Source organism: Vidua chalybeata, chromosome 3, assembly GCF_026979565.1.
Source record: "Vidua chalybeata isolate OUT-0048 chromosome 3, bVidCha1 merged haplotype, whole genome shotgun sequence".
In the NCBI taxonomy this organism is placed as follows: Eukaryota; Metazoa; Chordata; class Aves; order Passeriformes; family Viduidae; genus Vidua; species Vidua chalybeata.
The window spans coordinates 33,076,113-33,099,911 of record NC_071532.1 but is presented as its reverse complement, the minus strand read 5'-3'; the positions used below and the strand labels follow the sequence as shown (position 1 = coordinate 33,099,911).

The following is a 23,799-nucleotide window of genomic DNA, read 5'->3' as shown; positions in this document are numbered from 1 at the left end:
CAAATTAAAGAAATGTGAAAACAGGTTTTTTTTTATATATGGAAATGTAATAAATTAATATTGAAACTAGTTGCAGTGCAATTATAAAAAAAACTTATGTAGATTACATTTATATTGCATGTATTTATTTATTGTGTTTAATTTATAATGACTGCAATTATAAATGTAAATATATCCAAAATCAGTTGGCAGAAAGCCCAACTGATGGAAGGCTGTTGACATGAAAATTGATCATGGGGCTGGGGGCTGAAAAGTTAGTTGCCCTAGTTATTTGTCCTTTTATGTTTGGTAGGGTTTTTTTAGTTCTTCAGATGGAATAAGTCAGTGGGAATCAACACTAGTGAAATAAAATTCCCTTTCAGCATCAAACTCTTAGGCAAACTGGGTTCATCAGAAGGGTCCAAGAACAGGATTTGCATCCTGAGGGAGATACTCTTCTTTTACTTCCCGTTGTACATAGCACTTGTTCTCCTCAGAATCCAAATTGGAAATGAGCATTTGCCACTCCCTCACAGAGATCATTGGCATCAGGACAGGAAGCTGTTGCTGGGATCTCATTATCTACTTCAGTGAGCAAATGTTCATCACTTGTATATACATATAAAAGCCATCTTTTTATATCTTGGCCTCTTGGCTCCTTTCACTTTATTTCTATGCAGAACCGGAGATGTTTCCAATTTATTGTTCTGTCCTCAGCCTCCTTCCCTCAGGAAGGAGCTAATGAGATATGATTTCTGTGAAAATGTTACTGTAAATGCTTGGGTTAAGCTAGCACTGGGTAAATGTGGTTATGCCAGCACGCATTCACTTTCAGGGAAGACAGTTCTGATGGGAGAGGGCTGACTGAAAATAAATTGCACTGACAGAGGTGCAGTTCTGCAGATGCCAGTTTTCATTAGCATACCCCCATGATGACAAATTCCTTGGTGTGAACCTGACCTTGTCTACCATTCCCATTATTTTTTCCCACTACTGGGGGGTAGGCATGTGAAAGACTTACAGTGCATCACCTCTTTTACTATTTAAAGTCTCTTTTGTTGCAGTAATGACAGAAAGTAAGATAGAAATGCCCTGTAAAACAGCCATATGGGTGATATAACCGCATCCTTATGCTACCTCTTTGTGATGAAATCACTCCTGTCCTACAACTCCTTCTCTTTGTTGTGTGTCTGAATCTGGGCATTGTGCTGGTCAAGGCTGCTGCAGGACAGTTGTTCTGAAAGGGCAAACTTGTTCAGAAGTTGTGTTTGTTGGGCTGAATGGCAGCTGACATACCCCCCACCCAGAATGGAGGAGCTGTACTTGGACAGTGGCCTCCAGGCTGGATTGAGATAAGGCAGCTGATGTTCTTCTCTGGGATCTCATCATTGCTCTGTAAGTAGAGACATTGCTCAGCAGCTGCCACCCAGCTTTTGTTCAAATCTTAATCTGGATGCAAGAACAGCAGCAGTTGGCTATAGCCCCAAGCTGCTGGTAGACTTCACATGCAGAGCCCCCTCACCTTCACCTCACTGAGAAGTTCTCTTCAATCTGGTTGCCTCTTTGTTCCAATTTGCCTCTCCCATCTCTTCCCCATATGACAAAGTCTTTTTGCTCTACCTTGGTTTCCTGTGTGTGTCCCACTCCACGTGTTGGTAAACCGCGAGATTTACTTCCATTGCCATTCATGGAATCTCATCCCCCACATCCTTATTGCATCCCTAGATACCTGCACTCCCTTCTGCCTTTGCCATTCTCAAGAACCTGCAGAGCATGTCTCCTGCACTGGTTTATTTTGCATTGCATAGCTCATGGGGCCCCATACAATCCCTATAGCACTTTGAGCAGCCAAGAGGCCTTCCCTCCCTCTGACTTCCTTGGAGGAAATTCCAAAAACGTGGCATGTTTTGGCAACTGGAGCAGTCTCAGCTCTACATGGAATCAGTGTGAAGATCAAACTGTTTAAAGGCAGCTTGATTTCAAAAATGAGAATGGAAGATGCCTTCCATTTTCAGGGCAGTTGCGTGAGTTTCAAGTCCTGGAATCCTTAGGACTTAGCAGACTGCTCCCAGTTATTGTCTGCCTCAGCAGTTAAACTTAGACAGCTGTCAATGCTTTTTCCCTTAAGCCACAGGTACCATCTGCATTTGCAAACCATGTAAATAGCTGGCCGAGCACACTTCTGGTGTTGTGAGCATGTCTCCAAGCTCTGCTTAAATCAGTGCCTGGTGTCTGTGAGTGAGAAAATGTCGCAACTCCAGTTGCAAACTCTTCAAGTTCTTCCAAGTGGACGTTTTTCTGGGCTGGCAATTTGTCTGTCCCCATTCTCCAACCTAGGAGCTGGGAGAGTGAGGACGTTTCAAATCAAATAGGGTATTTAAAGCAGCCAGGAGAGGGCAATTAAAAGTGCAACAGAGCTGACACTCTTCATTAACGCTAAACTTTAACACACCAGTGTTTCCTCCTGCTCCTGTCTTAAACTGGAGATATCACAGACTGGATTCTTTCTTGGGGATTGGTGTTCTTTACTTTGCCACATATAATGACTGTTCTTCCCTTATCAAGCCTGTGCCACTGCCATTAAGCCACCAAAGTATCTTGTTGTTTTAAACAAGCTGTTTGTTTCTTCTGCAATTGCATTTGACACCCATCTCTCCCCAGCTGCTTCTGGAGCAGCCAGACCCAGGTGTTACACAAGAAGGCAGCATGCCTTTGAGAACCAGTCAACATTTTTTTTTCCTTTTTGCTATATTTTTTAGATACAGGACCTCTGGAAAGAGGCCTATTGCTTGAACTGATCAGCCATAATAAGCAAAGGTGTTTACAGTATATTCCCCAGCCCATTCATGGGCACAGAAGTTGAGCGGCTCTCCAGTAGCTGGGCTGTTTCTTTTCCAAAAGTGGCTCAAAAGCCAGTGAACACACACCTCTTCTAACTCACCTAGGCTGTGAGCACTAGAGATGAGAAACAAAACAAGTGTCATTTGGGACACTTCTCTGCTCTGTGCTTCAAACATTTCTTCCAAAGATTATACTTTGGAGTGGTTATCTACCTCATTTTTCTTTTATTTCAGTAGCATTGCCAGGCTTTGATACCATCTTTGCCACTGACTACTTTGCCCCAACATGTGCAGCCTCTTTTGAGAGTCGTGGTGATTTGTTTTGTAGTAGAAGCCTTCTGCAGTTAAAAAGACCATTCTGTAGTCTGGGAAACCAGAGCAAACGCCTCATTTTAGCCTTTCCAGAGTTTATTCAGAAACAACACTTGTGGTGTTCATACCTTCCTATGGGCTCTTAAACTCTAAAGATCTCCAAGTGCTTTATTCTTCCCATGAGTCACTTCCTTGCTGTTTTACATGGGGGAGTCAGCAACAAGAAAAGCCTTTTCAGAACATGTCAGGATGAAGCCAGATGTTTGGTTGCACAAAGCAAATTTCAGGAGGCTGAATATTTTTTTCATAATCTGTACATTGTCAGGACAGTGGGTGGGACCTATATACCAAATACTACAAATATCACTGAGGCATTTCTTTGACTGCTAATCACCAGGATCTTCTCTTGCTTTCTTGTGGAAAAATGCACTATTTGAATCTGGTGCTGTGATGCTTTGTAAATAAATTAAGGCAAGAAAATACAGCCATTGCTAGTTCACTCCTCTCTTGTAAAATAGCTCAACAATAGGATGCACTGTGAGACTGAAGGTCAGAAAGCATGGAAAGATGTGTTCAGTCCTTTTCCTGTTTTCTAGCGTCCTTCCCTCTCACTGCCATAGATCTTCCATGGTATGTATATGTGGAGCTTTTAAGAGCTTGACAGCAGCACGAGATTATTCTTGAAAAGAGAAGATTTTCTACTGCTTATCTGGGGGGATTGGTGACAGATACCAACCATGTTTGTCCAGTGGGTCTGGCATCTCTTCCTTAGGAGTCTCTGTGGTATCCAGTTACATTTGTATTACAGCCACATAGTAACTGACGCAGTTCTGCATCAATGACTGAATTTATTTGTATTGTCAACTGCTGGGTTATATGAATGCCACATTTTATTAATGGCTGTCATTAGAGATTTATTCATGACACTCTCAGAACTTTACCTGAAGCTGAGACCATTTTGCTACTTTCACATTGAATAAGAAAGGGCACTTTTATCCCAATCTATTCAAAAGAGAAGTTTTTATTTTTATTTTTATTTTTGCTTTTCGTGTTTCCCTTTGGTAAAAATGGGAAAGAACAATTCGGAGATAGCTATCGTATATTTGTCTAGCTCTGCTTGGCAGTAACAGATGGGCTGCAAGAGGCTAGCTGAAAAAAACAAAATTGCATTTCCTAGCAGACAAGGTCTGAAGCCTTTAAAATTATGGATAATTTGCAAACCCCTAAAATCCTGTTAGTGTTTATTGTGAAAAAATTGCCTCAGCTATTTCTCAGCTGGAGAACGTGGAGTACCTTTTTCTTGACCTGCTTCCCTGTTGAGAGTTGCCAGCTCTCCCCAGAGTGACTGGAAGAGAAAATAATTTCTGGAGAGGCTGACCAAAGTAAACCAGATGTGCTTCCTGATTTCACTGTTGTCCCCAGGATGGTGTTGGGATGCTTTATGCTGGAGCTTCCATTTCTGTTTGTGTGTTTGTGTGTGTGCCTGACCCACACCTGGCGTGCAAACAGTCACACGTGGTCCTGCCTTACAGAAGAGTTTCTGTGCCAGTAGTGGGCCACTTTGCACACCCCCAAATGCTGAAAACAATATTGCAAAGAACAAATCTCAGCCACTTACAGAAAATATCTTTATGGCATCTGGTACACTCGGCGTCCTCTGCATGCTGCAGGTCTGATTTCAGCAACCTGGCCCAGCCCAGGTCTCTTCATTCAGTGTGATGTATATAAATACATATTTTTCCTTTTGCTGTCAGCCAGTGGCAGAGTGTTCTGGTGATGAGAACAGTGCTGGCACTTGGAACATAATTTATAGTATGCAAACACCTATTTTGGGTAATATTAAAACACGAAATAAAACATATAAAGGCTGATCATTGTGGCACTACCTTGTTTTTTGTTGTGTTTTTATGCCACGTGTTTTGTGTTTGGGTCACTATAACACCTGCATTGGCGTTTCCAGGGGACAGCGCAAAGATTAATTTCTGGGAAATGTTTCTAAGTGTTATTTGCTGTATTGCAACTTCTTTATATCACCTGCCATTGAAAAAAAATGATATTACGATGAATGTACATTTTGAACAAGCTGCTAACCTTGTAACCTGGGGATTGGAAGCAATCCCCATTTTACATTCACTTGCATGTCATCTAGTGTTCAAAAAGAAAATTGCTTTATGTTTGGAGGTTTTATTTTTTCATATGCAAAGTGGTTCAATGAGTTACCTCATCTAGTGCACTTGCCTCGTAAAAATCCCCAGGGTTTCCTTCAACAACTCCAACAAGTTTCTCAGTTTAATGATGAGTGCAATTAATTATCTGGCAACATGAAACACAGTAATGGCAAATTTCCTCTGAACAAGTCAGATAAGTAGGATTTCCATGGAACTCTTGCCCCTTCAGCTTGGCCCTTCCTAGAAAACCCTTACCAGATCAGGTTCTTATTCAGCACTGCTGACTTCTGGTTATTTTTATGACTTCGGAAGATGTTTAGCTTTCAGAATATTCTTCTTCTTCTTTCTTGCTGCTATTAAGTTGCCTTTACAGTTAGGGACTAGAGGAATTTTTGGATTATCATTTCCTTCCACTTTGCTCACTATTTCCCGAGTCTCCAATGAGTGATACAAATGAAGTGGTCCCTGTGCCTGCTCAGACAGGGTTGGCTGCGTTGGCTCTCACTGGAGACACTGGTGGGTACAGAGTTGGAAAGCTGAGTGGCAGGCATCCCACCCTTACAGAGCTTTTGCTTTCATCCAAGACGCTAGGAAAACTGGCACAAACCTAACACATGAAAGCACAAACAGGGAGGAGCAGAGCACTTATCCAGCACAGGACTGGATTGTCCTATTTACCTTGGTTAAACGAATGAAGAAAAAGGTTGTGGAGCATTGATGGTAAGATGCTGGATAGAAGAACATCTCTAACATTTATGGTGCTGATTCTTGGAACACTGAGATCCTGCAAGTAAGCATGGCAGCTCTAAGACCCCTGCTACTTTTACCTCATCTGATGTTGGATTGAAGAAAAGAGCTGCTTCAGAAACTCAGATTCTAGGTTTTTTTCACACACTGTTGTCAATCCTGCCAGATCTCCCAGTCCCGATCAAGCTTAGTCTATGTTGGCAGAGGATAATGTCACTTCCAGGATATGCTGAGGTCCTGATAGTATCCAAATAAAAGCTGTTAAAGGGAAGACTGGACTACAGTTCTTGCTGTCTGTGTGCCATCTGCATCTCTCAGGACTAAGGCCTCCTTCCATTCCCAGTAGAACAATTAATGTCGTGTTGAGAACTTGATTTCTGCTTCTCAGACTTTTCAGCTCCCATAAAGAATCTCAGGGACCAGCATATCCTTCCTTTGCATTACCTTGTGTCACCTGTTAGACTTCTGTTGCTGCTAAGCAGGAGAGTCCAAACCATATTTAACCAACTGCTACTTGAGTAGGAAGTGAATGTGGATTTCTGTGGTCATTGCTACTGAGAGGAGACAAAAGCTGTAGGGAACCTGTTGTGCTTCCTGGTTTGTTTGAGAAGCTCCATCTGCTGGGACTTGAGTTTGCTTGAAGCAGTGGATCTCAGTGCAGTCCCCTTCAAGCAGGTCCCCAGTATTAAGAGGTCCAGCAGAAGGGATTCCTCAAGCTGGCAGGAGTCCTCATGGACTGCAAGGGACAGAAGGTTTGCAGAAGCTGTGAAGTTTGTCTCAGGGGGAAGGCAGCAGGGAGATGGAGGGGACGCAGCCTGCTGTAGCTTTAAAGGCAGTACTGTGTAGGGATCCGTTTGGAAGGACGTAGTTGACTTAAGGGATCCAAAGCTTGTTTTCCTCGAGTCTTTTTATTCTTCCTTATCTAATCCCTTTAGAGCCTAAGGTCAACCCCTTTTTGTACTGCAATAACACTGTAATATATGCTTGCACTAATTCTTCTGGTATACCAAGCATGCAAGACCAATTTAAAGCTTTTTTTTCAGAAGAAAAAGACTGTATTATTGTGTATATAGAAATACTGAGAGAGAATTTGAATTCTGTCTCTTGTATAAAAGCATGCATTGATTACCTGTATGTAGATCATGCTGTAAATGCTGCAAAGTACTGTAAAATCCTACACTTGAAACCACAATGAACAGGCAATGTCATCAAAAACAAATGAAACAGAAGCTGTGCAATGGATTTTGTGCCTTTTTTAAATCCATGTATGTTAATCCAGACAATCGGGAAAAAAAAAAAAAAAAAAGAAAAAATGAACAAACAAAAAAAAGCTTGTATACTACTAAAACCTTATTAAAGAATCAAAGGCAGCATCTTGTTGATGGCTGGGTTTTTTATTTGCTTTCTTTCTTCGTTTTTCTACTTCATTTGCTCTGGGAAGGTGTCCCCTGCTCATCCTTGGGTATGTGGGAGCACTGCACAGGGAATTGAAGGAGATCTGGTAGAACAGTCAGAGCTCCATTATTGCTTACACATGTGATCACAAAAAACTTGCAGTTAAGACACATCTGGGAATAGAAACAAAGTTATGTGACTGTTAGAGATGTGTTTTATGTACTTTGGGAAGGCCAGACTGTGATTTCAATTCAAGGCACGTGAAGGCTCTGGTACTTGTGGAAAGGATGGTGGAAATTCTGTTCTGCCCATTTCACAGGGATACCAACCCTTTTGCAAGATCGGCACATCTCATTTTGGTATCACTGAAAGAGTGAGAACCCAACTGCAGTGGTGTCTCCACCCCTCCTGGCCCTTTTTGCCATAGATTATGATGAGACCCATGCCCACTGAATCCCCATTCTGTGTGAATAAGGTTGGTTGGGTGTATGGGATGGAGTTGTTGGAACAATTTCAGTTCACTTACTAACAATTCTGATACATTCACGTGCACTTATATCATTCCCATGATTTTCCTTTCCTCAGTAGTCCATAAAGAGATCAAGCAATAATGAAAAGAAAACATGGTCAATGAGGGCAGTTATGAAAAGCATGTCCTTTAATTCTAGGGCAGTCAGCCAAGTATAAGCAGACCCTGTAGCAGTGTCACCATCTCGACAATGTTTGGAACTGCAGCAGTTGGTTGCAGTATTAGCAAAAAACTGTTGACAATCCATGATGAAATACCACTGTTGGTTTGTTTACTGGCCACACTGGTGAATTATAAGGCAAGTGATGCCTCTTTTTTCCAAATCTGTCACCACCCAGTCCTCATGAGTGCTACTGTTGGTAGGGGGCATTCCTTTACATTCATGAATTCAGAAGAGGGCAGTGGTATTGATGTTTTAATAAGGTTGATAAGTTTTGCAGACCCTGAACAGTCCCACATTCTTTCAGATTTTATTTCTATCTCTGGCAACCCAGTTGCCTTATGTTGTGAAACTCCGCAGAGTTCCACCTGGGAGTTTCTAGGTTTGACAAGTAGGTAGAGTTCTAAAATATTTGTTTGGGCAGCACTCACAAGCACTTCAACCTTAGTCAATAATCTAAGACAAGTTTTATTAAGAGAGTGTTAAAGAGGTGAAACATGCAGACTTTGTGGGAAACACATGCTCAGACATATGTAATGCCACAGGCAGTCCTGGACAAGTGACCAACAAGTCAAGAGAGAGTCAGGAGTGGAGATCTGAGGTCAAACAGGCAGGAAAATATGGCTGCCTTAGCTCATGGCATAGTTTCTGCTCACAGGAGACTGAACCTGACAGAGGGCTGCCAGGATGACCAAGACCTAGAAACATCTGACGTGAGGAGACACTCAAAGATCTGGGTTTGTTCTGCCTTAAAAACAGGATTGATTGTGGCATCCTTTTTCTCCCTTGAACTGCCTGGTGGAGGGAGATTCCATACTCTTCTCAGAGGTGCACAATGAAAGGATGAGATGTTATGGACAAAAGTTGCATGAAAGGAAAGTTAGATACAGGAATTAGATCCTACACCCCCCACCTTTTTCACCATGAAGAGCCTCAAACTCCAGGAGAGGGTCCCAAAGAGATTGTGAGATTTCCATCCTTGAAATACTAAAAACTCAGCTGGATGTGGCCCAGCACAGGCAGCTTGGTCCTGCTTTGAGGGGTGGTTGGAGCAGAGATCTCCAGAGATTCCTTGTATCTTTTTTATTCTACAGTTTTAAGATACAGGCTAAGCCTCTTCACTTCTGATCTTCTGACATCTTCCCTCAGTTCCTCCCCATTAGCATAGCAGAGCAGAAAAGTTCTTCCCTGGCCTTTGGGGAATAGTCCTAGAGCACCTGAGTGTGATGTAGTACAAAAGACTGTCAAGACAGGACCCAAGCTTCTCTAGTGAGGGGTTCAAACTGGGAACACCTTGTTCAGCAGAGTTTCTTGTAGTTGGATGTTTGTGTTCTTTGGACTTTCTCCACGGTGCATTTACAAGTGGCAAAGCAGCAACAGTCTCGGGCTGCTTCAAGGAGTGTGTTCTGGCAGTTTGGGGGAACTGCATGCAGCAGCTGAAGCAGTCCAAGTCTCCCAAAGGTAGGTAGAAGCAAAGCAGTCACTGTTGTGCTCAGGGTGCAGTGTCCATACAGGGAAGTAGAACATACATGGTGAAAATGAAATGACAGACAGAAACACAGTCCATTTCCTAAATACTGCAAGGAATTTGTAGAGGTGGAAGTACATGGGGGTTAGAAAGTTATCTACAGCATGACTCAGTGGTAGCAGAGGGACACCAGAGCACAAGAAATAAAGAACTACTAATTTTCTTACAGCAACATCCTGCTGTCCAGCTCCATGTCATACATTATTGCTTAGTGCAACCTCATCTCAGAAAAACTTTCGATGTCTTGCAAGGGAAAAGCTATTGAGGAAAGAGGATTTGCTGGAGACAGGGCTGCTGATGGGGCAGACTGCAGGGCACAGAAACCATATCTCTGGCCTATATGGGATGTGCTCTGCAGGGCTGGATTCAGCTCACCTTGACCACAAAGCAGAAGAGATGACACAAGCCAATGGCTGGGAAGATATTTGAAGGTCTACACAGGTGCATATTTCACTGTGCAAAGAAAAACAGCAATTGTGCATCTGCATAATCAAACACAGCACCTAGAAAATGGCGTGAGGTTGTTGGGTTTGTGGAACTCTTTCCAGTGGGGGACTCAGCACAAGGCAAGATGTTGGTCAGGTCCCATTCCCACTGGGGAGGTGCATCTGTTTGTTTAGGATTCTAGGAATAGCACTGTGGATGTATTTCTTGGGAAAAACAAACCCAGCCAACATGCGTCATCCAGTCCTAGGCTGTTGAATGAGCTAATTTCCAAGAAATGCCTGAGGGAAGAAGCCACGTGGGTAATTTCCTTTGCAAAGGGCGGTAAGTGCCTCTTAGCAATCCAAGTTCCATGTCTGCCATCCTGATACAAAAGGCAGAGTGGCTCAGTGAAAGCCCAAACCAGGCTAATACAGGGCCATCTTCAGGGCCAGGCTTCAGCTTTAATGAAAGAAGAGAAGCAGTTTTGGATTCAGAGGTATTGCCAAAACCAGCCTGTGTTTTAATTTATAAGCTATAAAAAGAAATATTAACTAGATAACAACTTACCACCACGCAGAACGGCTTGATGCTACCCACTAACCTATTTGAAATGTCTCTGCTGTACAGGAGCATAAAAATAATACATTTCAGGTGCAGCACATGCAGATTTTCAGCACCATTTTTAATTGTGCCATTGGACTGAAAAGCCACTGAGGGCTCTTTTTCTCCCCAAAAGAGACAAAAAGATCCATTCCCACGGCCAGGTGAATGTGGTAGCTGTTAGCAGCTCTGGAGCTCACATGGTTAAGTGGGTGAATGTTTAGTTTTGTAGCTTAAATATCCTCTGGCACTGTCGAATGCACTGTCGAATGCCACTGGAAAACACAGAAGTTTGGAGCCCTGCTGTTCATGGTTAGGACTTTTCAAGGGTAACATGTAACTGGTCAACATGTAACTGGTCAATGCATTATTGACCAGTTGATTTTATGGAGAGGTTACAGTTTGCAAGCCCTAACAGAAGTGTGCTGTAAATGATTTGGTTTAAAATCCATTCTGCAGAGTGGTGCTGATGTGATTTTCATTTGCAACTGATTGTTAATTAGGCCATGCTTGACAGGCATTTCCTATTTATTTTGGCCTTGTTTGGTCAAGTGTGTGCATGTGTGTGTGAGCTACTGTTTTTCTGTAGGATCATTTGCAATCATTTCCTGCTACTGCCACAGGCTGCTGCTGGAGAAACAGTGCCCCCACCACCTGCCTGTCTGCCCTTCACTTCTCCTGGTTGGACACCCCAGGGTCTGATAATGACACTTTATGTGCCAGCTTTCCTGACCTGCTGATGATTTTAGTGGAAGCAGAAGCCTGTAGGAGACAGAATGAGGAGTTGCTACAGGGATGTGGGAGCAGAAGGAGGGATGGATGGTACACCAGGGGACCACAGTAGCACTACAAGTGTTACTGCCCCAGGGACAATGGTGGATGGTAATGGAAAGTGATCAGGAAATTTATCTAGCCCAGAGGTGCTCCTTCAGTTCACTGCAGCCTGGTCATAAAAGTGGTTCCAGTAAGGAAGGAGTGACTATGTAAATACATAAATACTGAAATAAATACATAAACACTGAAGAAGATTGGGAAATGTGAAAGAATCCTGATGAATTGCTTGAAAGTGGTTCTTTTAGGTCCAGGTTAAAGACTGCTAACAAAGGAACTTCTTTGGCATGTTTTGTTTCCTTCATTGATAAGTATCTGTGAATCTCTCTAAGGTTTGTATGAATCAAATGATGGAGTGATGACTGCTCAGGCATGTATTTTGGAAGCATGATGGATTAGATGCTTCCCATGGATTCTTCCTGCTGCTGTTGGTCCTGATGTGTTCTGTGTCAATGCTGTGTCTGAATGCTAACTCACCCTCTTCTTTTGTCACATTTCTCTTCCTGCAGGCATACATGCTGAAGTCATTTGAAATAAATGGCCTGCCCAAGGCAGTCCCTTTGAGTTTGCCTTACCAAGACTTCAGAAAAGATATGTGCAACTACTGGGAAAAGCCTAAGTTATCCCAGCGGATAAAGAAAGTTGATTTTTCAAATATTGTCTTGACTGCTCCTTGCAAACCTCTGGAACCTTATCTGGAAATGAATGGAAAAGAGGAGGAGGAGGAGGAAGAAGAGGAGGAAGACTACGAGGAGGAGGAAGATGAGCAGGATGAGGGGGAGGAGGAGGAGGAGGGCAATGAGATTGACATGCACAGTGATTCCAGCAGCGACCTGAGTCAGAAGAGCACAGAGCGCAGCCAGGAGTGCGCACCGTCCACGCTCCTGGCTGATGACCAGAAGGGGTCCAAGGGTCGAGCATCCACTGCTGATGGGGACCTGGAGCTGGAGGAAGGCTCAAAAACATTAGTGCTGTTTTCACCAGGTGATCTGAAAAAGTCTCCAGTGGCCACAGACTTACCTCCAGAAGTTGATCTGGGCACTCTTGCTGCACTGACACCTCAGAGTGAGCGGCCGCAGCCCATGGGGAGCCAGCTGGATGTGTCTGAGCCAGGGACCCTGTCCTCAGTCCTCAAATCGGAACCAAAACCTCCCATGGCAGTGGCTACAGCTTCTTCCCCGTTCACCAAAGTCGAGCGCACGTTTGTTCACATTGCTGAGAAGACCCACCTGAACGTGATGTCTTCCAGCGGGCAGCTGATGAGGCACGAGGAGTACTGCCCCCCGGGGCAGTTCGAGGAGGTCATCATCGAGGAGGAGCTGGAGGACAATCTGGTGCTGGTGGAGAATGGAAGCATTCATTCTGGGCTGGAAGGGGCAGAGACGGAGAGCTGCGCGCTTTCGGCCAATCATGTCGAAACCACCTCAGAGACTGTGGGGGAGCAGCCGGCCCTTCCCAATGGCATGCCAAAGCTTCCCGAGGACAAGCCAGAGGTCTCCGGCAAAGCAGTGCTCTCGCTGGATTTGGGAGAGCCTGACAAGGTGGCTACAAGGGAGCCTGGCCTCGAGAAGGCAGCATCAGCGACAGAACACCGGAAGCGAGCAGAGACCCTCCTCGAGACGCCACAGCAGGGCCCCAGGAGGCCGCTGGGCTCCCGCTATAGAAGTCGGATACCCATTTTGTTCTCTGAGGAGGACACTGGTTCAGACCTTTCAACTTCACTCTCAGCCAAAGAAAGGCTTTATAAGAGGGCAAAGCAACCCGACCTGGCTCGCCTGGTGATGGAGAAGAGACAGAGCCGCCTCCTCCGGCTGGCCTCAGGCGCCTCCTCCTCGGCCTCCTCCAGCGATGAGCGGCGGCGAGCCTCTGAAACGCTGTCAGCCACTGGTTCTGAGGAGGACACCCACGACTCTGATGACTCCATCCCACAGAAGGGAGAGAAGAAGGCTGCGCTGCTGAGGAGAGAAGAGAGAGCCATAAGCACAAGGAGCAGAATTCCTCGTCCCATTGTGCCAGCGAAAACGCCGCTGGAGGTGACGAGGTCGGAGAGCTCCATGGCTGCCGCGATGGCAGGGCTGTGCAGCTCCCCACAGGATGCAGCTGCTGCCTGCAGGTAAGACCAAAATGGTGAGAAATGCAAAGAGCTGGGCTTGTTGAGGAGACACAGCCAGGGCTTTGCTCACCTCCCATGACTTCATCCTTTACTCGGCTTGAATGCATAGTCCGTCCTTGTTTCCTGCAGTCATTTCAGCCCATAGGTGTGTGAAATACTCACCTCTCTGTCTTCTTTTTTTGAAGCCTCTCTTTGCTTGGCCTGGCTTTGAGACCTTTCCTTTTACAAGCCCTTTCACTTGGTCTGATGATAGCAGATGCCCCCAGTGTTGAGCTCTCAGTTTTGCAGCACAGCCATGACTCTGCAGGGAGACCTGACCTCCTGCCTGACTATTGTGATTAGAGCTGCAAGGGCAGTGAGGCTGCCAGCTGGGAGTGCCTCAGTTCCATCACAGTTACCATCAGAGGCCAACTGGTGCAATCCAACTTGCCCCCATTCCCAAATTGTATCTCCTGCCTTGGAAGAGGTTGCTGCATCCATTCTGCATGTTAAGAAAAGTCCCAGGTACCATGCCTGCATGTTGACTCAGAGAGTGCTGGAGGATCAAGGCAAACACTTAGCAGTTAACTGCATTGAGTCACAGGATAGTGTTCAAACTGGTGCCCCATCTGGTTCACAGTGTAGGTTTTGCCATCCTGGTGCTGGAGACTCCTTGTAATTGCCTGTCAACATTCATGCCAGTCCTGCCAGGAGCCCAAGAATCCCTTGCAAAATTTCCCTTCATTCTCCCTCTTTTCTTCCTCTGCAGGCTTCCGACACAGAGACCAGCTGGAAGTGTCCCATACGAGGGCCGAACAACACAGGTACAAAGTCGGCTTCCTTCGTCACCGAGTTCCACTTCTCTTCCTCCACGGAGCAGCTCGCAGAGGTCCAGTGGTGCATCCCCTCGGAGCCCTGTCCTTCCTTCCAGGAACCCCAGTACTTCCCCCAGAAGCCAGCTGCTGCCTCGGAGGGAAAGTCCTTCTCCCTGCCGACAGCATAAACCAGGGACTGCTCCTCAGCGAGTTCCTCCTTCCCCCCGACCTCAGCCCCCAGCTCAGGCCCCGGGGCCTACAGGAGATTCCCTGCCATCTCCTGGCATGGCCAAAAAACGACAAAGAGGAAAAACCCAGACTCAAAGTCCAGCAACCAAAGGAAAGCAGGTGTCCCTGGAAAGTAAGGCAGCTGCCAGATAATGACCTTCTTCTGCGAGCCCAGCAGACTGGGTAACTTCTGCATATAGTATACACTTGAGATGCTGCAGCACAGCCTTCCATGCTGGACCCACGAGTGTATAGCAGTAGCTGTACTTGAATGCTTCACTCACTCTCACCCCACACCGCGATCAGCTCCCAGGGGCCTGGCAGCCTCTGAGCCACGGAGCCTTTTCAAGGGAGACACCCAGCTCACAGCTCACGCTTGCTAACGCACAGCACCAAACCATGACCCAGGCAGCCTGCCCAGTGCCTGACCTGCCTCCCTCCCCAGGGATTCCCCTCTCTGTTAGCAATACCAGTCCTCAGCACCCACTCCAGCTGTGGAAACAGGAGCAGAGGTGACAAGAGCAAGGCCTGCTAAAGAGGAAGACTACTGTCCTTCAGGCAGCGCCTTTCTTTCTCCTTGCTGGGAAAACACCAGCCTTGGTCTCCGCCATCTCCCTGAGTGTTGGCTCACCTCCCACCACCTGTGTTAGCAAGGGATTGCCACTAGCTTATTCAAGAGGGATGGATGCATCCTTGTGTGCTGAGATAAGAGAAGGGGTAAGGAGGAGAGGGCTCTTCTCTCCTTTCCAGAGATGCCTCTACAGGTGGGAATTAGGAGACAGGCAGGTCTTGCTGGATGCTCCTATCTGCTCCACTATGTCCCACAGAGAAGGCTGTCTGGCACTGTTTCTCAGACACTGCCGCTGTTTCAGAGATGCCTGTGTGGTGGGTACTTAGGTGGAAGTAGGGGTGTATTGGCAGCTTGCTGGGAAAGCAAGAGCTCTTGCTAATTAATGTAGAAGGGAGCATACTGCAGCCACACCTGTCACAAATACCAAACTGTGATCTGCGGACATCACATCCCCCAGCAAGGGTGGTTCCTCTCAGCCTGGGCATGGTTGGTGCCACAGACCTGTAGTCCACCAGACACAGCTCCATGGTGAAGATGTGAAGGGTCACTGGATGCCTTTAGCCTGGGTGCCTCTTGCACCTGAATTCCTTGTGTTTTATTGTCACGTTCTTGGTGTTTGTGAATTTTGGCACTGTGGTTGAAAGTTCCCCTACACAGCAGGGTGGGAAATTATTATCCTGTAGTATAGCCAAAACCTGCTGCTTTGCAATGAGAGGTTTGCTGGCATGCCATGGCCATGTGCATTTCTATCTGAGGGGACAGTGGGTTGAGTGGCAGAGGTGAGGGTTATGTCTTTTCCTTGGCGCTCACCTCTGCCATACGTTGAGGATGAACAATGTGAACATAAAAGCAAGGGCTGTGCTCTTCAAGTAATATTATCTGAGCATAAGCTTAACACTCAGCTAGAGCTAAATCAACCAACTGTTTAGCCCCCAGACTAATTAGGAAGGCCTGAAAGTGAAAGCAAGGAGGACTGGTACCTGTCTGATCTTGATGAGATCTTGAAGTAGACAAAATTCTCCCCATGCCTCACAGGAGAAAACGCTCCAGACCCAAATAATTTGTGCTTCACACCATTGTCATGCCTAAAAAAGGCTTTGCATGAGGCAGAACAAAAATACAGCTGCTCTGTACACCTATTCCTGCAGTTGCAACTTGTCGCCTTCTGATGAGAAGGCGGGCGACCTGGTTTCAAGATACAGCACGGCGACCCGGCCTCCCCCGGGTCACTCGGTCCACTGACATGCACAGACACCAATGTGGTGGATGGTCAAATGGCGTTTATTATCTCATCTTGTGGGGTTAAATAGTCAAGGGGGCTTTACTACGTCAAAAGGGGACGGTGGGTCTGGCTAGGGTTAGTAAGGAGTGGAAAACTACTGGAGTTAGGAGGGGCTGCATGCTTCAGGGGTGATTGATCACTTATAGCAGGAAGAGGGGGGAAGGGTCTTGCTTTCTGTCACATCCCGAGATTTTCCGTTCGCCTGTCCCTATCTACCACACAACTACCTGCAAATATTTACTATTTGGAGACAACAAAGCTTGACAGAGGAATCTGAACAGTAATAACCTTGATTCGTTTGAATATGAATGCAAACAGTCACACTGATGGCCATCGAACTGCTCATATCTACCGGAGTCCTGGGAAGGAGTATGATAGCTGTGACAGGGTGTCTGGGAGAAAGGGGTACTCCTTGCACACCTGAACAGGGAAATGTGTAGAAACAGGAGACAGGAATTGCCTCTTCATATGACAGTCTCAGTGTTGCCAACACTAAGAATTTATTTCACCTAGCTCAAAGTGTTTTCCATTGATGTGGCTCACCCCGATTGAGTAAGCAGCACAGCTTAGTCTGAAAACATGCCCTCATCTTTGCAGAGCAGCACGGGCAACTCAGAGGGAACTCAGGCTGTGGTCTGATGGACTGAGCTGATGTTACCATCAAAAGCAACATCCCTCCAAGTTCCACCTGTTTCGTTGCACAGTTCCACCACATTTACAGTACAGCAGCTATTTGATAAAGTGGCTGGAAATGCTGATCCAGCACAATGCAAACTGCTCTGATTTGCCAGTTTATTTTTCATCTGGTTCATTTCATCGTTCTGGTTCACCATTTGGTCACACAACAGAAGGACACACAGAGACTGTGACCACTTCTTCTGGTGGCACTATAACTTTCTCTGAGTTTGAAGTGTGGGTCAGACTAGAACCTAAGCATGCGCTGCAGGTTTAGAAACTAGAAAACAGAATAAACTCAAAGACAGATTCTTTCCAGAAATATAAATCATAATGGGGCTCCATTAATTTATTGGAGGTCTATTAATTTTAGAGTGCTCAGATGGTAAGACTTGGTTGTGAAGCCTTTACCAGATGGTCCATCCAGGTCTTAATGCACATGCCAAAAATGACATTGAAAGAGCTTTGAAAGAGGACTACAGGACTATTAACAGGGTTATCAAACCTGCCTCATCATGGGAAGCCAATAAAGCACAATCAGTGTATTTGTTCAGGAAAAAGTTTAAAGGACAGTTTTCTCTGGCCCTATGTCAGGAAGGAAGCACCAGGGCAGAGACGAGGCTGGGCTGGACAGGGCCCTGAGCATCCTGGTCTAGTGGAAGGTGTCCCCTGCCCATGGCAGAGGGGCTGAAACTGGATGATACTTAAGGTCCCTTCCAATCCAAACCATTCTGTGGTTCTGTGGTTCTGTGGTCTTCCTCTGGCACATGAAAGCAGGGAAGTCAGAACAGCCAAGAACAGCAGATAAAGAAATCGAGCAGGCTTTTAATTGTGAAGCAACCATCCAGTGAAGTCTTTCACAGGACTATGGGGACTTTCTTATTAAAAGGTTTCTGTGAAACTGAGCTGTCTTCTAAGAGGTCCGTCTACCATGACCCAACCACAAGAAGCAGGCAGGATCCTGGTGACACCAAGGTATCATCTCTCTCTGTGGTGCAGTAGATTCCTGGTCCCACCAGGATACATGCCAAAGCTGGTATATACTGGAAAGCCACCTGGCAGGTCCCACAGGTTTCAGAAAGCAAGGGAAAGATGGCCAGCACAGAAAATAAAAGCTGTTCACAGTGCTGTTTGACAGGGCTGGGCTGAAGGTGCAGCTGGGTCCGAAGAGATCTGAGACCAGCATGAGTCGTCTCTCCTCGTGGTTGCGCTACCAGGCTCCCTGCTCCTGTACAGCCCTGCTTCCCAGCTGTCCCTGGCATGAAGGGCAGCAGGAAAGTGCATCAACGGCACAGTATGCCCCAGGTCATGTCCTCCTGGATGGAGGTGCTCCTGTCTGAGGGAGCAGTACACACAGAATTTCCTCTGGGTCCTTTCTTCTTCTGCTGCCCTGCAGGAAAGTTGAAAGGACACCTACCATAGCTGGAGCAGACAGAGGAGAACATGTCTGGGGACAAGAGGGGATGAGCCCTCTGATGTTAGGAAGAAGGTGGTTGATGAATGCCAGAGGATCTAGTCTGGCATCACAGGACATGGTGGGCTGTCACATCCCAGAAAGGTGGAAGAGGCAAGACCCTGTTGTTCTCTGCTATGAGTCTCGTGCAAGCTCTGTCAAGCCTTAAGGGCACACGGGGCTGCTCAAGCACAGTTGGAGATGTGTGGCTGCGTCCTTGCAGGTGATTTTGCCTGTGTTTTGAGGGAACTCCCGGGACAGGCCACCACTGTTCTTTCATCTGTGCATTCATCTGCGTGGGTAGGGAGAGACACCTTCATCTGCGTTGGGACTACAGGAGTCTTTGGGAGTACCTGGTGCCGTGCCGAATCCTCACTCTGCAGGGGCCTTGCCCACCAGCTGAGATGGCACCCTGGCTGGTGAAAAGGAGCCAGTGACTGCTGGCTGGCCAGGAGCTGCCTGCCAAGAAGCATGGATACAGGGGGGATCTGTCACGTGGGGAATCTGAAAGGCAGTTCTCAGCACTAAGGCAGTGTGGCAATGGATTATATGAGCAGAGGGAGAAAAAGGACAGATGGCACCAGTCAAACTGATACTGTGGAGAGGCTCAAATGCACAGATGGATGGAGCTGCTTAACTGATTTGTCTGGTTGGCAGCACAGGCACTTCTGTTTGCCTTGGTGCAAAAGGTGTTTTGGTAGCAAATATCTCTGGGTCAGTTGTGCTTGGAATCAGTGAGAGGCAGGAGACTTTGCTTGCCCTTTTTTAAGTAAAAAATATTATAATATATATATTATTACAACAATATAAGTAGTGACCATTATATATAGTGACTAAAGTTTTAAAAGGATCCTGCTACCTTCAGAGAAGTCACATCTGTGACTTCAGATGTGTGCAGGGCTGACTGCTGTGTGCAATGAATGTGGATGGGGGAACAGGATACCACTCTACCAAAGTGCATGTCAGCTGTGAGGCTCCACCTGCTTGAGCATGAACCAGGGCTGAAACACACCAGCCTGGGTGGCTGACAGCTGTCCTGCTTGCCACCAGACCTGCAACAGCTGCTGGACTGACACACAGATCTGTGGGGCATGGATCAGGATCTGGAGCACCGCTGTTCACGTGGCTGCTCCTGGCTAACACAAGCACTGAGAGTTTGGTGGTGAAACATTTCGATCCAAAGCAGGTTCTGTTGGGGCAAGAAAATCTTGAACATTCCTCCTTTCCAACACAGAGGTGTTTTCTCACTGTAGATCCTCTGTAGGAAGACGATCACTGATAGCCTGGGCAGCTCCAGTAGCATCACAGTGGTCCCTCAGCACACTTCTTTCTTCTCTGTATAGTTTATTGACCCACAACAATTCCACATGCACTGACACCAATGTCCACGTAAGGCCTTGCCCCACACATCAGTCACCTGTAGTTAAATTAAACCTGTGAACACAGTAAAAGTCCCATTGTGCACATAATGAGTTTGGTATCAAATGAGTTTCTTCTGGCTGAACTGAAATATGCCTGTGCTCCAGCAGTGCTAGGCTGGTTTGACAAAGTCCAGGGGGACCACCTGCGAGTTTGCAAGCACCTTTGGTTCCATCTGTTTGCCAGCTGCATTCCACATGAGGAAGAGAGCTTGGGCTGCTGTTCAGGCCCTTTCCTTGTGTGTCATGTGCCTGTAACTGGGCTGCTGGGTGGGTGGGAGCCTGTGGGCTCACTGTGTACTGGTTCCCAAGGTCCTCTGCAGAACCCCCAGTGGCTGTGCTCTTCAGCAGCAGCAGCAGCAGCAGCAGGTGCTGCATTCCATGGGGCTGGGACTATGCTGGCAGTGGCAGCAGAGCCAGCTGATGTTAAGTCCTCCATGAGCAGTGGAGTTGGTAGTTTTGCAAGGCCAGGGAATAGGTCTGCCTGCAGGCTGAGGTGAGTTGTGATCCCAAGTATAGCCGGAATCCCAGGAAATGACAGTGATTTACACACCATCACTCTCCTGTCACTTCATTCCTAATGTAGCTCCTCCAGCAAATCTTGTCTTCAAAGTAACTGTATGTTCCTTCCAGGTCAGTCCCTTTTTGCCTGGGGGGGTTGAAGCCCTCCTGGATTCTGCAGAGCCTGAGGCAGACTTGGCCATCAGCCTGTGCAGCAGACCCTGTCCCATACAGGCCATATGCTGGGTCATAAGGAGGAACATTATCCCTTTTGTTTTTGGAGCTGCAAATGGCTGGAAAGCAGGTTTAAAGTAAACACTGATGCCCTCTGTGCTGAAAGGAGGAAGGGAGCTACCAAAGCAAATCCAGAGCTGGGTTCCTTGTCGGGACCAAGCTAATAATTTCTCCTGCTCTTAGCTCCTGAACCAGAGGGGCCTCAAGGGTGAGAGCTCTGCTTTGGTGAAGATACTGCGGGACTGGTGTCAGCACGGTGCTCCTCGGTGGCTGCTCTGCCTCTGGCTTGGCCCATATTGCCCTGCCTGGAGCACAGGGAGCTCTGGCACAGGTTCCCGGGAGGAGGCTGGGGCTGATGTTTCCTCAGGAATGCACGGCACAGGCTTGGGACCATCCCTGTGGAGGGTGGGATGAGCTCTGCAGGATGTGGGGGTATCCCTGTGTGTGAAACCAGTGTTGGCAGGACTGCTGTGCTCTGGGACCTACTGCTTCTTCTCCAGACAGGAATTGGAGCTGGAAACAGAGATAATTTTATATATCTCCTTTTAACACGATAGCATGTGACTCTACACTCAGACGTTGTACCTGGCGCACCGACGTTTTCCTTCGCCTCTGGCACACTCTGGAGACAGGATCTCTGCTCCGTGGTACTGCCTGCCTGGAAATGTGACTGAATCCCAAGGCTAAATCTCTCAACATATCTTCTTTGCATTCTTTAGGAAAGCAGCTGGAGAATGTTTACACACTGCAAACAGAATGTAGGACTCCGACTGAGGAACCACAGTCTGGTTCAACTGCATGGCAAATTTCTTGGCCATAAAATCTGGCATGCATCACAGAAGCCCTGTCTATGTACAGACCCACCCGGCATTTGTCTTAATTTCAGATCACATCTTAAAAAAAATAAACGATGATGCCATTTCTTGTTCATATCAGACACAGTTGTCATTAGATTTGTTATTAAAAGGGGATTCTGGATCATGCCATTAAAAGCCTGTCTACTTTTTCATTGGTGTCTTCTCCCATTTATTGGTGTTGCAAGACATGTTCCTTCACCATGAACCTTGTTTACAACGACACTGCAGGCAGTAGGCTCAGCCATCCACTCCCAAAGCAGTACTTGTCAGAGAGAAAAGCCTGCTTTTTGAACAACAATAGAATCAAAAAATACACTTTGCAAAGTCTAGATGCCACAGTTAAGATGCCACATTTGTAGACATGTTGGACCTGCGCATTAATATGTGGGAAGAGGAGCAAAAGCAAACCAGTAACTTGGCATGGTTTGACTTTTAATACTCTCTGACCATCTGATGTTTAAGCTGAGGACAGTTTTTACAACATTCCTTTTACTGTGCTCAAGTTACCTCGTGCCTATGGCATGCAGACCACATCCAGGGGTGTGTAGTAACAGTTTAGTACCCAGCTTTAGGAGAGGGTGGTGGAAGAGGGAACAGAAAAGAATAAAAAAAAACCCTGGTCCCTTGGAAAGATATTCCTGTGATGACCAATTTTATTCTCTCTCCTATAGCCAAAAGAAAACACATTTGACTCCAGTGTAGAATCCAAAATTATAAAAATAAACACTGGGACATAAAAGCTCCCAAAAGTCTATGTCAGGAAGAGGCAGATGAAAATTAAAGCTGAGCACCATAAACTGGGAAATTGAGAAGTATTTCAGAACTGCATGGATCAGCTGCCAGCAGGGGGTTTGCCAGAGGGGCTTCATCACCACCCCTGGATGGCAAAATGAGAGTTTTTCTGGAAGGCAGGTTTGTCAGAAACAACATACTGGATTCAGCCTCTGCCTTTGTCAAGTGAGAGGATGAGTAGAGGAAGAAACTAAACCAGGTTGCTCGTGTTGGAACAGCGTCACAAAATAGGAAAAGACAGATTTGCAGGAGGAGGTGGAATCTTTACTCGGAGCAGCTTTTGTTATATCTGGAAAAGCCAAAGAAACTGTTGGGCTCAGGGATCTTCCTTCTGCAATCACTTTGAGGCATTTCAAGACTAGAAAAGCCCCAGTGCAGAAAAGGCAAGCCACAGGAGTGCCTTAACACTGCAGTGGAAGCCTGCACTGCAAGGAAACACTTGTTATTCCCAACCTTGCGTTCATCTTCTCTCTAATGTCAGAGGGAAGCTGCCATGGAGCAACCATGGGGCTCTGGAGTCAGCTGGACCCAAGGACCCTTTCCCATGCCAGGGAGAAAAAGTCCTTCAAGCCTGTAGCTTCAAGGAAGCTGTCAAAACTTCCTTGAAGTTGCAGAGAGTGCCTGGAGACCATGAGAGACTTAAAACATCCACATAGGTTTCATCATGTACAAAAAATGTCAAAAGAAAACAATGCAATTAAGTTCAGCTGTTTAAATTCACTAATTAATGTTTGAAACAGTGGTAGAGCCTCAGATTAAGAATAAGAGGCTAAACAAGCCCAAAACCTTGTGGTGTAATGTCCATAGGCTCATAGGATAATTCAGGCTGGAAGAGACCTCTAATGTTACATGGAATTTTAACCCCAAAGCATAAATGTAAATTGAAAACTGTCAATAAGCAACCAGTTTGGGACAGTGCATCTCATGGGAGTAGTCACAAAAACTGCATCCTCAAACAAGGAATAGGTTGGAGGCAAGAAGACCATCCGGAAGGTAACACCAGATGCCCTACTCTCTTTGCCATGTGTCTTGCCATGTGTGTTGGAGATGGAGTATTGAGTGAGTTTCTTATTGATCCAGGGGAAGTTTGAGTCAGTTCCTGTATTGCTGAAACTGCAAATGCAGAGGATCTCCATTCAGACATAGGGCAGAAAAGTCAAAACTGAAGTCTCGGTCACCCAAGATAGGAGCTAGGAGATGCTTAGATTAAATGAGAAACATGGTGGAACAAGATAATTAGTAGAGGAAGGTGATGAATGAAGGGAGACAGAGAAGTTCTAACACTGAAGGTGTGGTGCTGTATGGAGAAAGCAGCTTCCCTGGACACTCTGCAGCTTTTCTTTACTCCTTCTGGGGAGGAACCCAT

The 23,799-nt window shown here is 46.3% G+C and overlaps 1 protein-coding gene across 2 annotated transcripts in view; it reads left to right on the top strand.

Moving 5' to 3' along the window:
- TTBK1 (tau tubulin kinase 1) overlaps positions 1 to 21,793 on the top strand; it is a 103,847-nt gene extending 82,054 nt beyond the window's left edge. For both annotated transcript variants that reach the window (XM_053938037.1, XM_053938038.1), the window contains exons 14-15: positions 12,025 to 13,628; positions 14,377 to 21,793. In XM_053938037.1, coding sequence (XP_053794012.1) covers positions 12,025 to 13,628; positions 14,377 to 14,803 — 2,031 coding nt within the window. In that variant the 3' untranslated portion in view covers positions 14,804 to 21,793. The remainder of the gene's footprint in view (positions 1 to 12,024; positions 13,629 to 14,376) is intronic.
- Positions 21,794 to 23,799: the final 2,006 nt, after the last annotated feature.